The following is a 14,808-nucleotide window of genomic DNA, read 5'->3' on the forward strand; positions in this document are numbered from 1 at the left end:
GCGTGGAAATACAAATCAGCACCTTGCTGCCTTTCCGCCTTGGCAACATGCTTGAGGAAGAACGCTATGTGGATTTCGTCTGTGATTATTATGTCTGATGGATGGAGCGAAAGCTCCGCTTATACATACGTTGGATTGGATAATGCGGCTTATCTTATTGCTCAGTGTCACCGCTATAGTACTTACTACTGTTGAGTGCTTGCTATGCCTGCCCTATTAACTGCGTTAATTTTCTACAAGATTTCTGTAAGCCGAGGACATCTGAATTATCTCTGCCATGCTTCGGACCCGATCAAATACTGAGATTATTTTCGCCTTTCTAGTCCTTCTGACACTCGCATACAATACAACATTTAGCTTGATTATATCTCTTCCGAAGCAAGGATAAAGATCATGAATGTAGCCCTCTCAAAGTCATTCTTTGAGCCATACGAATTGAAAGCTAAGGTTTCCAAAGTTTTGATAAACAGAATCCCAAGACCGTATCCATCAATCAAAATCTGGTTTCGTTTAGTATGGTTTTGAGCACCTTCACCATACGACACCTGATAGGCCATATTGGAAAGCCCGATGATCGCTCAGTGCCACAAATAATCAAATTTTGTGTCCCAACTTGAACCAACTCGAAATAGTCTTCGTTCTTCAGATCATCAATGTAAACGATAATATCTGGTCTAGCATAGCCTTTCCAAACGTCTGCCTGCTGCCTCCACTTGTCTTCAGGTGTAATATTCTGTTGAGTATTGAGGAAGTTTAGGCAGAGTAGATCGATTAATGTAAGCTGATACTGCGGAACAAGAGCCACAGGTTTGCAGCGGTGCTTTTGTTGCTTCTGAAGATGTTTCTCAACGTTGGCTATTGTCAGCTTCCAAGACACGTTAGCCTGATCTTCCAGACGCTGCAACTGCTGAGTGCAATGAGAACAGATGACTGGGGTCGCCGGGCCTCTGAAGGTATTGGACATATAGTTATTGCCCAAAATATAATCAAGATAGGATGTGATAAACTCCACAGCCTTAGGGCAATATCCATCAATCGAAATCATTGCACCACGTCTGGTTTGCTCGCGGTTGATAAGTGAACGAGTGATTTTTGATAGATAATCCAGCTTGGCACGAAGCAACATTGTTGTTGAAATCATAGACTCGAATGAAGGAAGAGGCACAGGAAATGGCTCTTTGTTGTGTTGATCTATTCTAGCCATTGTGGAGGAACAACGCAAGCTTTGATGGTGAATTCGAATAAGTTCGCATTGAGATCTTCTCAAAGTATACAAAGCATTTTCTGGTGAGTCGTGCATTGTGATTGAATTTATTCCAGGTCAGTAGATGTCTTTATGTCCGATTGATGGAAATTCTAACATTTAGAATATTTTGACACTATATGTATTTGAAGAAGCTGAGGCCTGCGAGTAGGCTTTAGACTCTTAAAGATTTTATCGACCAAAGATCTGCGCTTGCGAAAGGTAGGTATCTGGATAGGAAATCAAAGAATTTTTATATCGTTCCGAACTCAGCAGACCTTACAACAAGACAGCAGTAAGCCATATTGTAGCATCTGTACTTGAAATCACAGATTAAACTTTTTTAAGAATTGTATAAATAGAGCCGCAGTTCAAGACTCTTGTTACCTCATTCCTCTACTTGAAATTGTTACAATCTACAAAATGGCTTCTCCTACAGAGGACCCCCTAAAAGGTGATCTACCTATAATAGACCAAGGCAGACTTGATTGACATTTTCGATGGTATTTAGTATCGGACAATCATTCTACCCCTGAGTCTATGTTCAATGACACGGCCAGTACCGATACGATTCCTATGACCTCACCGCGCTATGGCCCTGGGCTATCTCCTTCGTACCAGAATAATGCGCATGTTGATGAAAAACCTCATAGCGGCAACACTCGGGCTACCGACAAAACCTATGCCGAGCCATTTGAGGTTGTCGAACCCTATGGAGCTATGTCTTCCGATCTTAGTCGCCACTCGACAGGTACTATCATTCATACTGTAATCCACTCAAGAGAAGGAGTAAATGGTATGAAGGAATTTCTGATTTACAGACTTGCATGGATTTCGGAAGAAGAACTCCAGACAATACCAGGATTAAACAATCAGTACACCTGTGTACATAAGAGAGCCCGGTCTGCCTCCATTGACTCTCAAGAATCCCTGTCCAAGAAACCTCGGTCATGTTGAGAAGTTGGTCATATTGAGAAGATGCTATGCCTTGCGTTCCTATAGCGACTTCAATTGATCCAAGTCACCAAAAACCCATCCTCGTGCTAGCAAAAAGCTGATTACTTTGGAGCTGGTAATGTTAACTGATACTGTACATGTATCTGTTTGATATATACTCACATCCAAGAGATAAAATCATCTGACTCTGGCTCCTCGATATGTTTTTGTGTAAACATAGCAGCACTGACTGCAGCGAAAGGGGGACAATATCCTGTAGCATAAAATGCTACAGATTGACTCTCTAAGATGTATGAACTCTCTAGCTTCCAGTTGAGACACAAGCGGTTTGTCGAAGATTCCAGACAGGCAGATAAGGTACAATCCTCTAAGTGAAAAAATAAAAACCAACGAAGATGATTCTGGGTCTTATCCAATTTCTTTTCTATGGTAATTGATCGGAGTTGTTTATGAAACCTCAAGAGTTCAAGGCTATTGAATTGACTCTTTGGTAATCCTGAGGGTTCAGCCATGATAGAAACGTAATATCAGAAACTAATTACATTGAGTAAGAGCAGAAGCAGACAGACTTATATATAATAGAGCTTATATTAAGATTGAAAATAGCTTTCAGCAGAGCTGACAACCTCATTTCGTTTCTCCTGTAAGAAGGTGAGAAGATCGTTGCCACTTCCATTATCAAGATTAAGAAAGCCCAAGCGGTCAAAATTCCAAAGATTGAGAAAACTAACACTCAATCAGTAAGTCAACGTCTTATGATATAGGATTAGACTCACAGCCAATCCACACAACGACAAGTATTGTGCTGCTTCAGATGCTCCGGAATCCACACGTTCGCTGATAGTCCCTCCACTGAGCAGTCTTTGGTCTCGTAGACAGCCATAGTATCAGTGTTCTGATAAACAGAATTGTCATAATATCGAAATTCCTGTTCTTCGAAGGATATATTGATACTTTTTCCATCTCCAGCAAGAGTCATGGTCCAATGTGCCCTGCACGTAGGCACCGAAATGAGCCTCGCCTCGACTGATACCCGAGACCAATTGAAGCCATAACGTGATTCCATATACTCTTGTTCATCTTCAGGCACCATTTGATCCAACATGCTCCGCGGCAGAGCCCAGGTGTTAAAGAACGTACGTGACCAATGAGTAAACTTGCGTTCAGGCGGCTGACCGTAGTGACCAATAAATTTCAAGTAGGGTTCATCCTTGGGCCCCCAGCCAATTCCTTGGTACTTTTCGATGTACAATAGCTGACTTAGCGCTTCTGGACCATACGCGTAAGGTTTATCTGACGTGGCTGTGAAAATCGGAACTTCCATAATATCATGCATGGTAGAGGAACATATCAGAGAAAGACGATCATCTTTGTGCCTGGTAAAGAGTCTTTTAAGACGACGTATAATATATGTGAGCATAATTTTCGTTGGCTTTGTGAATGTCTATAACTCGAAAAAATAACCTATATACTGCTTCAATACCACAAGGGACATACCGTAGGGGTTGGTCTGATGTGAGTTGTAAGCTAGGCAATACGGTTTGATCACAGGCCATGGTGTGAGAATAGTTCTTGGCCTATCGATAATTCAGCCAGCGCCACCGGCGCCTAGGAAGAATTCTCGGATGGTAGAATCTGGTTTGTAATCCCTGCAACGCTGTCTGAATTTCAGACAGCGTTGCAGGGATTGTCTTACATGTCCCATTTAATGCGAGAAAGTTTTCCAACTTGAACTACGACAACAACTACCAATGGAGACCATACAGGATGTCTCGCGAGCGATATCAGCCCTTCAAACGCTTTCAGAAGAGAACCCAGAGGTTTTTTCTGCTCATTACAATGATATCAAGAGACTATACAACTCCTTCAAATCTTTATTAGGAAGTTCGAACCATATTACTCGCGTCCAGGAGCAGACACTGCCAGATCAAGCCATTCGACAACGGGATGAAAAAGCAGCATACAGCGTAATGCGCTACTTGTCGAAAAGAACACACGAGATAGAGACATTCAGCAAGAAGAAAGTCTCTGATATTATCATTAGTGACAGGAAGAGTGAAGACTTTCGCGTCCGAGACGGCAAGCAAGCGGTCGCGAACAACAGTATGGAGGTACGATTCAGAGCTGGACTAGGGGTATCTTCACTGGCAGAAGACTTTCTGAAATATTCAGACGAGATTTGCCAACACTCAAAACTGGATGAAATGCTCCTCAATTCCAAGAAAGGATCGAGCTATCAACAATACACTGAGATATGTCCCCATTTCACCGACAAGAGGGGAGCTGCTCTATTAATCGGGATTGGCATCAAGTTCAAATTTCTCGAGAGAATCCTAAAGACAAAACTTCAGGAGCTCTCTGTGAATACGGAACTCTCAGACTCGCTTCCTCTTTCTTATGTCTGGATAACATTTTTTGCGTGGAGCTATATCCCACGCTGTTCGCCTAACGCCTTACAAGTGATTGCCCAGAATCTTATATCCGGCGAGGTTTGGAAGAACCTAGCAGCAAGCGCAAGGTCTTGGCGAGATGAATGCTCTGAAACTTACAGATCACTTTGTTTCAGTTGCTCGCCCGCATATGGATTTGCTCGTTCATCGTCATCTTCTGGATCAAGTGCTATAGATGGGGCCATATTCTCTCAATGCTCTCAACCTTCTCTTGAAGCTCCTGACACAGATGGAGCAGCTGCATCTACTTCCCCATCTTCATCTTCGGAGATACTCGGCCCAGAGAATGTGGTTGAAAAGCCAGTATCTGTACCTACTCTTGTCAACCCCTTACCGCCTTCTTCCTTGTCAGAAACCTCGAATTCAGCTGATGTTGTGTCCTCCCCGAATCCGCCTCTAACCACCAAGCGCCGGCTCTCAAGCGGCGCAATTCCTATTCCTAGTAAACACCAAAGGACAATGGATCATGAGCCTGATGATGATGTATACACCAATGCAACGGTACCAGAACTCCATTCTATTTCAGACTCGGATCCATTTGGTCCAGATATGGAGCATACTGTGCTTGCAAGCATAGCACAAGGTGTTTCTATTCCGACTGTGACACTTTCTCCATATAATCCAAATCCCGATATCGACATCTGGAATTGTCCAATCTTCTCTGAAACGCTTCTCAGTGATGAAAGTTCTAGGGTTCCATCCAGCCCCGCGATTCTCGATGTCGATATCTGGAACATCCCAGTATTTTCAGAAGGTTTTGAACCCGGTGATGACGTGATTCCAGATAACCCACTGATAAGTTCAATTAATCCACCCGGTGAAAATGTTGATAGTTGGGACGACCCGATGGCTCACACGAGTACCCAAGATCGCAATGACAATGTATACATCCCTCCAGCATCTCCTACCATTTCATCGTGCACAAACATTGATATTTGGAACCATCCCATGATTTCGGCAAGTTTGTCAGGCAGCGATCATAGTACTTACCAGACCCCAGCACTCCAAGCCAGTTCTTCCCGTACAGAGATCGATATTTGGAATGACCCGACATTCTTTACCGGTACGCGAGATGGTTATAACGATGCTTACAGCTCTGGGCTCTTCCCAGAAAGCTCGTCAAGTACAGGCATTAACATTTGGGAGCATCCGGTGATAATGTCGGGTTTACAAGATGGTGATGACAGCTCTTATGGACATCTTGCAGATCGATTAAATATTCCAGCTACATGAATGTAAACAATGAGCGGGAGAGCTATTCGAAAATATTCGTTGCCTCCAGTTGGTTTTGGAAGAAAATGTATTCTAACCTTCCCCCAAGGACTGACAAACAGGATATTTTGGATACGACCAAATATCTTTACATCACTGTGGGCTTTGGTATTGAAAATTTCATGATCCGAGGTATTTGGACGATTTCTAATCAATCTCTTTTCTCCAGTGCCACAATGATAACATCGATGTTTTCCCCCCGAAGTCTCCTTGTTTCTGTGAGGTAATGACATGGTCGTAATGGTTCGTCTGACTGTGAAGAGCCAACCCGTTCGAAAGCCGCAGAGCCGTTCAAAGGCATAACGAGCAAATGGCCAGATCTATTGTGGATGTTTCCGCCATGGTCGAGATGAAGGACTTTGCACCTAGAAGCCTGGGTCACGTTTAGACTAACGCTGTATATAATACTAGTAGTACTAACAATATAGTTTTCATTGCTTAGCTCTTGCTCCAACTGTGTGGTCCTGCTAGACAACTCCTTGCCAGAAAATTCATAGCCACTACCAGGCTTACTCTCGCCGATCACAGGGTCTTTTTGGATGATGTATCTGATCTCTTCAACAAGCTTCTTTGCGGTATCCGTAAAATCATGAGCTCTGTATGCCATTTTGGCAGTGCGCTGAAGTGTTCACAAATGAAATGAGGAAACAATTAATGGGGGGTTGGGTTTTAAGAAGTCAGAAGACTGCTGCGGGGTTGTTTGCTGCCTAAGAAGCCAGCGTCACGTGCCTCTCGAACGCATCCTTGGTGTAGTCCTCTAACTTAAGGAGAAGATAGTTCTAGATAGCATATAGTCCCTTCTTCTTCTTGCCTTATTACTTCTTATCAATAACATGCAGTTAGCAACGAAGAACCCTCTACCTTGACAGAATGAAACTCATGTGAACTTGAGCTGCAGGTGATTTTGCTGCAGGTGGTTGTCTACCAAGTCTGCATCGCGAACATAAGTCACATGACAAACGAACCGGTCAAGTTACTCATTTATTATTGCTTGTATCACTAGAATCTGCGCCATACTTGCCGCTAATGCGCAAAATTCGCGCAGTCCCGACGCTCAGAACAACATTTACTTGAAAGCGCATCCAGTTTCATTACATAGAAGTATAGTTATCCGCCTGCGTGTGTTCATATCTACAACTTGACACCTGTTCTTGATCCATACTCTGTATTACCTAAGACAACGAGGAGTGTGGTTGCAAGTTCAAATTTCATCCCTTTCCATTGTCGTTTTTCATACCAACTGTCAACAAACAGCCTCAAGATAACTCCCTATCACTTTGCCATGGATTCTGTGCGGTCGCGGTTCTTTGAAGACTGTGAGCCACATATACTTGACTTGAGTGAGCAACATGTCCGCAATCCCGAAGACTTCAAGCAATTCGAATGCAACCACCCTTGGAAATTGGGACGACCAATGCGTGATGATAGGCCAGCGCTGCATAGTATCATTGTATTGAGGTTGCAGGTGAATAGATCAGCAAGTCTCGTGGCAAAGACGGTACGTGGAAAGAATTTCCTCTTCCCTAGCCATGATAGTATTACTAATTGAGAATAGTTCTTTGACAAAGAATATTTCGAGTCGAAGAGAGAACTAGATCCTTTCTTGAATGAAAGCCGAGCTTACGAACATATTCTTTACAATTGTCCACCCTCTAAACTCTCATATTTTCCGACCTACTCTGGGGTGCTCAATTTGACACGCGAGCAGTATCCTAGAACTTACGCATTGCGTCCTCGAGCAATAGTGCTTGAAAGAATTAAGCCAAATCTAAGTTCCCGGCGCATATTAGGGGTATCCCCCGGTCGGAAATTCCATCTTTTCGACAATTTTGTCGCAGAAATTACTGAGCTATCTCTAAGCTGTTTTGAAAAGAAGTGGTTCACTTCTTTAGCTATTGATCGGCTTCGGCGTCTTACAGCGTTGCATGAGATTGGGATACTACACCGCGATATTTGTGACGAACATTTCCGTCTTCATGATTATTACGATTCCGTTCTCTACGATTTTTCTCACTCCTATATTGTCAATTCGCCGTGGCCTTTTCCCAAACGGTTCAAGCCATTGATGGAGCTCATTCATATTGAACAAACTGAAGTATTAGGTGATATTCTTAATCGGTTTGTACAGCAATAATCATCGTTCTAAAAAACACCTAACAATTTGGCAGGGCAAAAAAATCAGACTTACGTGCTCATATTGCTGCAACACTGAATTTGAACCAGGAAACTGTTGTAGAATTCTGCACTCGAAAACTTGAAGGTATAGAACTAGAACTAATCTGTTTAAAGACTCGACATCGACCAGATAGTAAGTTATCGCATATGTTCTCTGAACTATAAATGTTCTTAACTATTGCTTACCTACTAATGATGATTCCAGCATGGACGCATCCATCACTAGCTTCTATTTTTCCATTTTTAGAGGCTATACGTCCTACTCCAGCATGGCACATTACCATGTCTCGGCTTCTCCAGGAATTTCAATCTGCCTGGTTCTCCTACACGCCAGAAACAAAACATGTAGACCCGATCGCATTCTGTGGGGTAGAATGCTTTGAGCAAAATCTGGATGAAATTATCATGGAGCAAAACTTTTTACTTATTTTGTTTCCTGGGTCTTGGGAAGTTGACAAGCAAAGGCTTCTTATCTGTGCTAGACGTGTTGCAAATGAAGGATGGGGTCCAATCATTGCAAAGAAGGAATTTGATGGGATAATAAATTAATTTAGGGCTTTTCCAATCCTACAATTCTTACTCACCTGGCGATATGTGATAAGCTGTGACAAGTAGTCTCTTATCGAATGTAGAGGTCGCCATGACACCATGCTGTAAGAAAGCTTTGGTCATCTCAAAATCAGCATCAAAGACCAAGTAGGCGTCGATCAGAGGAAGGAAAAGCTCCCGGCGCTCTATTCCTGAAAATTGCTATTGCTCGTATACATCATATTATCTGGTATATGTTAAATTTCCGGTTTATCGTGGGATATTTCAACTCTTCTTCTATGCTGTGCAAAACGGAATTAGTCTCTCTGTGCTCTCTATATCGGTTAGAGACTTCCAACAGCGAGCATTTTGATGTCTTCTGCTTGGATAAGACATTAGAGGATTTGACATAGAGTAAATGATTCGGGCTTTAACTTTCTTGTCTCTAGAGTTTCGATGAGGTTGTTGCTGGCACTACTATAGGTTGGCAACGCTTTCGTCAAGACATAAGACTAAGCTATAAATACGGCCTTCTTGCCCAGTACGTCTCTATGTGTATACGAAAGACTACGTTCATCTGAAATTTCAAAGCTTTACAATGTCGAAGACTGTTTATAAACATTTGACCCAGCCCAATGTCATCTTGGACTGTCGTGGTACAAGCTCAGTCCCAACCTACAATGCCGCCTGGAGCTATGTGGAAAATATCTACCCATGGTCAGATTTTACACACCAAAATATTGTCGAGCGATATGCGTCTGAACTAGCTGAGGAGCGGGACTTCATAAGTCCAGTCACCGAATATCAGGATGCAAACCTGAGTACATTATATTCGGAGCGCGGTTTCAACGATGTGCTTGCTGCGACGAATATGGTTATCGTGTCGGCCAATCTGCCAAAAAGCCAGTTTATTGCGGACGGCTCTCGAACATGTGAAGCGACGGACATATTTCCAGACTGGGGTGCCGGTGATGATAGCAAACCTCCAGGCCAGAGAAAGCGAACGAAAGCTTTTGTTTGTGGGGATACGAAATACCTTTGGTCTCATGAGGATGCAATCAAGCTGCTTCAGATGGGCCCAGCCAACAGCACACTCAACGCAAAGGATAAGATGTCCCTTGTGAACCCATTCGAGCAAGTTCAATACTATGGCGCAATCAACAAGACATCGATCGTCTTCATAATCTCTAATGAAGCCCTGGTTGTTATTCGTCTATTTTTGGCGCCCGAAGCAGATCGAACATCTCCAAGAAAGCTACGCAGTCTCGCAAAGCCAGCACGCCAGAATAGTCCTTCGGTGACTTCGGAGACCAGCTCAATAATTCCCAGACGTCAACGTATCTCCTCAATATCTTCGGATATCGTGGGTAGTGTCAGCGAAATGAGCATTGATGAAGTTAGTATGAGTATGAGCACCGGTCAAGTGAGCTCTAGTACCAACGATCCTTCAGTCAAACCCACTGATTTCATTCCTGACATCAATGCTATGGAATATGCAGTTATTCCATGGGCGCGGGCGCGGGCTGACGGGCTAACGGTTAATCTTGCTTTGTGGGCTGCTATCAGACTAGCAAGGGAGAACAACACCATCCAGGAGTATTATGACCCATTGACCCCTGGTCCAGCACATACGATTGAGGCGAATTCAGGGAACATATCTATGCCGAGCACGACTCAAGGGAGAGACAAGGGCAAAGGTGTTGAAAAAAGGACTCCAACTGCGACCGACCCAGTCCCCAAGACAACAGCCGCCAAGACAACAGCCGCCAAGACAACAGCCGCCAAGACAACAGCCGCCAAGACAACAGTTGCTACGACTAATATCCAATACTGCGATGTCAAACTCTTCCCGTCCTCGGATAACACAGGCTACAACTACAGATTGAATGGCGAATGGGTCACCAACGATCCACAAAAGAGCTGGACTGTGGTTGGTAATAAGCTTTACAATTACGGGAGGAAACCGTATTTACGCGCTGACAAGCCTTAGTAAGGCTCAAGGCCCGACCGAAGTCCGCTATTCAACATAGCAAATGGTATCACGCTGTAAAGATTGACTACCATTCAACATGGTCAGTACTTGATTTTTTGAGAATTTGGTACTAAGTCTCTATCAAAGATTTTGTTTAGTTATATTGCTTCTTATATTACGCTTATTCACCTACGATACATTCCAAGTAACCTCCATAATGATACCTATTTATCTTGTAGAGCTTGCACTCAAAAAGATCATAAGATCCATTATGCCTAGCCTGTGTAAGAAGGTTCTTCAGAATTATATGAGCGCAGAAAGTGCTATAAGATGCTTTGAATGGCCATAAACGCGATGTCGCCTGTTGCACCTTCGGATGTATACAGGGATTATTAACGACCAGTGGCCGAAAGGACAGTACAATTTTCTGCATGATTATTAATCTTTATCATCATATGTATCCTTAGATATCAAGTCCCCGTCAACAGGCCGGGTAGCAGATAGACAAAATATCAATCAGACAATAAGCCACTCCAGTGGCATAGCTTTGAGCCTGTGAAGTTCCATCTCCCAGTGACGGATCGTAGAAACCCATGCTTGCCGCCTGTTGAAATCAACCTCCAATTCTCGTTGACGATGCGCTTGGCTTAGAAGATACTCGGTCCAGTAAATTCGATAATGTGGAACAGTTTCGAATAGTACTGTTAAGAAACTGTATATCATATCAGCGAATGACTTTTGCTTTATAGTTGACTCCTTTGTTGTTGCTGTTATAAACCAGCGTAGATCTCTCCATAATCGATTTGGCAAATGATGAGCCCTAACAAGGTAGAGACCTTTCCAATGACGAGGGCGAAGCCTTATGAATAACTCATAATATAAATCCAAGATAAGACCAAGGGAACTCGGAACCATTTCACATAAACAAGATTGATTCCCTTTCACTTCACAACCAATTTTTGCAAGATGCTTCTCAAGATGGGCAAAAAGAACCCCACTCGAGTCAATTCTGGCAGATATGAATCGCTCGTTATTGTAAAATGGAAGAAATCTCTCAGGGACATCCAGACTGTTATACATATGCTCAATCATGAGCTTCAAGCGTGGATATTCTGGCGGGTTTTGTGATAGAAGTTCACATACGAAAACCGACAGTGTGCCGCATGGCGTGAATGGATGGCTGTTTTTCCTAGCGACTTGGAATTGTTCCCATGTGACAAAGCCATTGCAGAAGTACAACAGAAGTTCGCCCAGGCTATTCAGGTCCTGTGCAAAAGTCTGAGCCCCTGTGGGTGGTGAAAAGCGGTCAATCAGTAATTGTGGGCTTCGCCACTGCTGAGAGCCGACAGAACATGAGTAAGGTGTTAGTTTGCCAACTGTTATAGACCGACCATGAATGTACTGCAAGCGGGCTACCAACTGCTCGGCTAAGTATACCAGCGTCGGTGCCCTGAATTCTCGGCCGTGTTTTTCGAAGACCTCCTCAAGACTTGGCCCACGAAGATCTATGATTAGGATATATTTGTTTGTGTGTTTGCCATGCCAGTGATAGATAGGGATGCCGGGACCTCCAGTTAATGCATTCAATGCGAACACATTATAAGCCAGTGCAGATTCATCTTCATGAGATGTTAAAGTAACATCTTCGCCGGTGGTCAAATTTTGACCTGATCACGTGTCAGAAGCTCGCAGCTCGCAGCCCGCGGATTTCTACTATTGTGACATACCGAAGCCGGCCACATCGCGCCCCGGCAATTTCAACAATTTCCATGACTCCATTTATCCTCTTGCTGTTTTCTTTGTGGAAAGAATAGTGGTTTTTAGCAGAGCAGACTAGACTCAGTTACTTTCGCTCTATATAAGGTAAACCTCCATGGTGTTTCCCGACTAGTTACTTGTCAGCCTTCGACGAAGCGCTAGCACCAAAACTCTGACTTCCACGGTCATGGTGTTTGGGCCACTGATTCCTGAATAGTCTGTTAGTCGTTAAGCAACATTTTCTGAGTCCTCATTGGCTGTCTTGAAAGCCGCAAACAATTGTACAAGTCCCTATGAACCTACTTGTTCGATTAACCATGGTATACTTAGTAATCCTAGGATACATCCTACCATATAAACATTCCTTCATGCATGAATGATGGTAAATACCGATATAGTAGATGGTGTCAAGGTACTCGCCATGGACAACCCCTGGAATCTAGCTTCCGCTGCACAGCTCGGCACTGTGAAGATACATCAACTTAGACAGCTGCGCTTTACAAGCTTGCAAGGAAAGCTTAAGACACACTCAGTTGACCAGGGCAATATCAACCGTCTTAAGCATCGATTTAAGAAAGAGGGCTGTCGGCGCTCAGCTCCGCCAAATTATATCAACGCATTGGTGTCAAGAGACCAGTATCGCGAAATTCTTACAATGAATTCTCTTTCAGCCATTGGCTCGGATATTCCTGCCATCATATTAGCTCCAAACTGCTTCTTGGACTGTACAAGAGGGAGACATCGAATCGCAGCAGCAAGTTCATGGTTGCCACCAGATGATATTTGGTGGAATGTGACCCTGTATGATAACTCAAAACTTGATGATCAAGCGAGGAGGATTTTATATGAGTTTAGAGACAGCTCACGAGTCTTATCTGACGGAGAGATATTCTTCAATGTCCGCTACTACCAGAAATGTCAGAATGATGCTGCTGCCGGGGAGTGGCTAGCAAAATGGTCACCAACCAAATGTCGAGACTTCCGTCAGATCTACCGAGACAAAGGATCGCCTTATAAAAGATTCCAGAAAAGTCTAGACGAACTTCTTGATTTTCCTGGCATATGGCAACCCTGGTTGATGGGTACCCATCTCCTGAGTATGCAATGTCCTGAGGTCTGATGATTGTCTCACTCCAAAACTTCCTGTGCTGACAACTGCAGGAACTCTCTAATTATTTGGATCATATCTATCGGTCATTGCATGTTTTGACATGCGGACACCATAGCGATCTTGATTTAGAGACAATTCAACTTCTCGAAGGAAGATGCCCTCAATGGTCCGACGGTGACTGTTGGTATATAAATGAAATATTTAACAATGGAAGAGCATTTTCCCATATTACAGATGCTCAGGCTCGATCTCAATTACACCAGGCAGCCCTCGCTTTTAAGGGCATTGTTCCCTCGCTCAAAACCTTCCTTGAAAATACCAAGTACATTAAGCCCGTAATGCAGGTTATGAAAAAGTTCCTTCCATCAAATTTTGCGGGCACCATTCAAGAAGCAATGAGGGCATGTTACATTGCTTCTAGTGAAGATCCCCTGCCGATCCAGATCACAGAGAACGATTTTGCCTATAATCCAGTTGAGGATAGAAGTACAAGATTCTGGTCTGCATACCGACAAATGTTCTTATTCGCCACCCGCAATTTCTACGGGCTTTCAGAGCATCGGCCAATTGGCGTCCACAAGCATTCCCGGAAGCCAGCAGACTACCACGAATTATGGGCTCGGTTCAAAGACCTCGCTAACAAAGTTGGCTTTGCATCGTCCACGAACGATTCAGCGAAATCTTCCGAGTATACCGCGGTGCATTCTTTGCTATTGCGACTTAGACCACCCACTCTCTTTGAATACGATGAAGTTATCCTGTCATCGTGTACTGAGCAGGTTGCTAGGGTGTTGAATGGCATTGGCAGAAAACCAGTAGCAGTGTCTCGTCCATACCATAGCACAGACTCCCGTACACCGTGGTCAATCGAGAGACGATGCGGGATGACCGATGCTGATTCCTATTTTGCTGATCAGAAATACCTCTTCCTGAATCAGATTTATACTTTACAAAACGACGAGAGACGTGAACATCCGACAGACTTTGAAGTGAAACGTGACATGTTTATTGCCTTTTTCCCGGGATCAGGCGATCTAGAAGCCGAAGAAACGCTCAACGGAGGGGATACCGTGATGTCAGAGCATATGCAGACCGGTACTAACCACGACATGCAAAACCATCAGAATGAAAATATCCAGCAAGTAGATATAACAATGTCAGAGCAACCAGAGCGCAATAACAACCAAACTTCTTTCAGTCAGCCCCACAGCAACGAGGATCGAGCAGATAGTGTGATGCTCGGGCAATCGGACACCGCCCTCCTTACTAGTCAATTATCTGACGATGGACAATCCAACGCTGATAACAACATGGCCCTGGATTTTCTCAACATGGTTGACTT

The 14,808-nt window shown here is 43.7% G+C and overlaps 7 protein-coding genes across 7 annotated transcripts; 4 read left to right on the forward strand and 3 right to left on the reverse strand.

Moving 5' to 3' along the window:
* Positions 1 to 493: 493 nt before the first annotated feature.
* Positions 494 to 1,204, reverse strand: BO86DRAFT_374591 (uncharacterized protein; the record flags this gene model as incomplete). Its single annotated transcript, XM_025670441.1, has 1 exon — positions 494 to 1,204. One exon carries the CDS (start codon positions 1,202 to 1,204, stop codon positions 494 to 496), a length of 711 nt encoding a protein of 236 aa, XP_025533482.1.
* A 1,440-nt stretch (positions 1,205 to 2,644) lies between these two features.
* On the reverse strand, positions 2,645 to 3,736 carry BO86DRAFT_6485 (uncharacterized protein). The gene is made up of 2 exons (XM_025677539.1): positions 2,977 to 3,736; positions 2,645 to 2,926 (listed from the first exon to the last, which is right to left on the reverse strand). Exons 1-2 carry the CDS (start codon positions 3,618 to 3,620, stop codon positions 2,791 to 2,793), a joined length of 780 nt encoding a protein of 259 aa, XP_025533483.1. The 5' UTR covers positions 3,621 to 3,736; the 3' UTR covers positions 2,645 to 2,790.
* Positions 3,737 to 3,955: 219 nt separating this feature from the next.
* On the forward strand, positions 3,956 to 5,883 carry BO86DRAFT_452372 (uncharacterized protein). The gene is made up of 2 exons (XM_025676923.1): positions 3,956 to 5,532; positions 5,651 to 5,883. Exons 1-2 carry the CDS (start codon positions 4,171 to 4,173, stop codon positions 5,804 to 5,806), a joined length of 1,518 nt encoding a protein of 505 aa, XP_025533484.1. The 5' UTR covers positions 3,956 to 4,170; the 3' UTR covers positions 5,807 to 5,883.
* Positions 5,884 to 7,498: 1,615 nt separating this feature from the next.
* On the forward strand, positions 7,499 to 8,646 carry BO86DRAFT_300309 (uncharacterized protein; the record flags this gene model as incomplete). The annotated part of the gene is made up of 3 exons (XM_025667451.1): positions 7,499 to 8,040; positions 8,091 to 8,230; positions 8,303 to 8,646. Coding segments are annotated over 3 exons (1,026 nt in total), but the record flags the coding sequence as incomplete, so codon positions are not given.
* A 577-nt stretch (positions 8,647 to 9,223) lies between these two features.
* On the forward strand, positions 9,224 to 10,615 carry BO86DRAFT_424318 (uncharacterized protein; the record flags this gene model as incomplete). The annotated part of the gene is made up of 1 exon (XM_025675449.1): positions 9,224 to 10,615. One exon carries the CDS (start codon positions 9,224 to 9,226, stop codon positions 10,613 to 10,615), a length of 1,392 nt encoding a protein of 463 aa, XP_025533486.1.
* Positions 10,616 to 11,059: 444 nt separating this feature from the next.
* Positions 11,060 to 12,697, reverse strand: BO86DRAFT_424323 (casein kinase family protein). The gene is made up of 2 exons (XM_025675450.1): positions 12,325 to 12,697; positions 11,060 to 12,264 (listed from the first exon to the last, which is right to left on the reverse strand). The coding sequence occupies exons 1-2, from the start codon at positions 12,374 to 12,376 to the stop codon at positions 11,114 to 11,116; spliced, it is 1,203 nt and encodes a 400-aa protein (XP_025533487.1). The 5' UTR covers positions 12,377 to 12,697; the 3' UTR covers positions 11,060 to 11,113.
* Positions 12,698 to 12,776: 79 nt separating this feature from the next.
* BO86DRAFT_424327 (uncharacterized protein) lies at positions 12,777 to 14,503 on the forward strand (the record flags this gene model as incomplete). The annotated part of the gene is made up of 2 exons (XM_025675451.1): positions 12,777 to 13,469; positions 13,517 to 14,503. Coding segments are annotated over 2 exons (1,680 nt in total), but the record flags the coding sequence as incomplete, so codon positions are not given.
* Between the last annotated feature and the right edge of the window lie 305 nt (positions 14,504 to 14,808).

The sequence above is a fragment of the Aspergillus japonicus genome (assembly GCF_003184785.1).
Source record: "Aspergillus japonicus CBS 114.51 unplaced genomic scaffold BO86scaffold_1, whole genome shotgun sequence".
NCBI classification, from domain to species: domain Eukaryota; kingdom Fungi; phylum Ascomycota; class Eurotiomycetes; order Eurotiales; family Aspergillaceae; genus Aspergillus; species Aspergillus japonicus.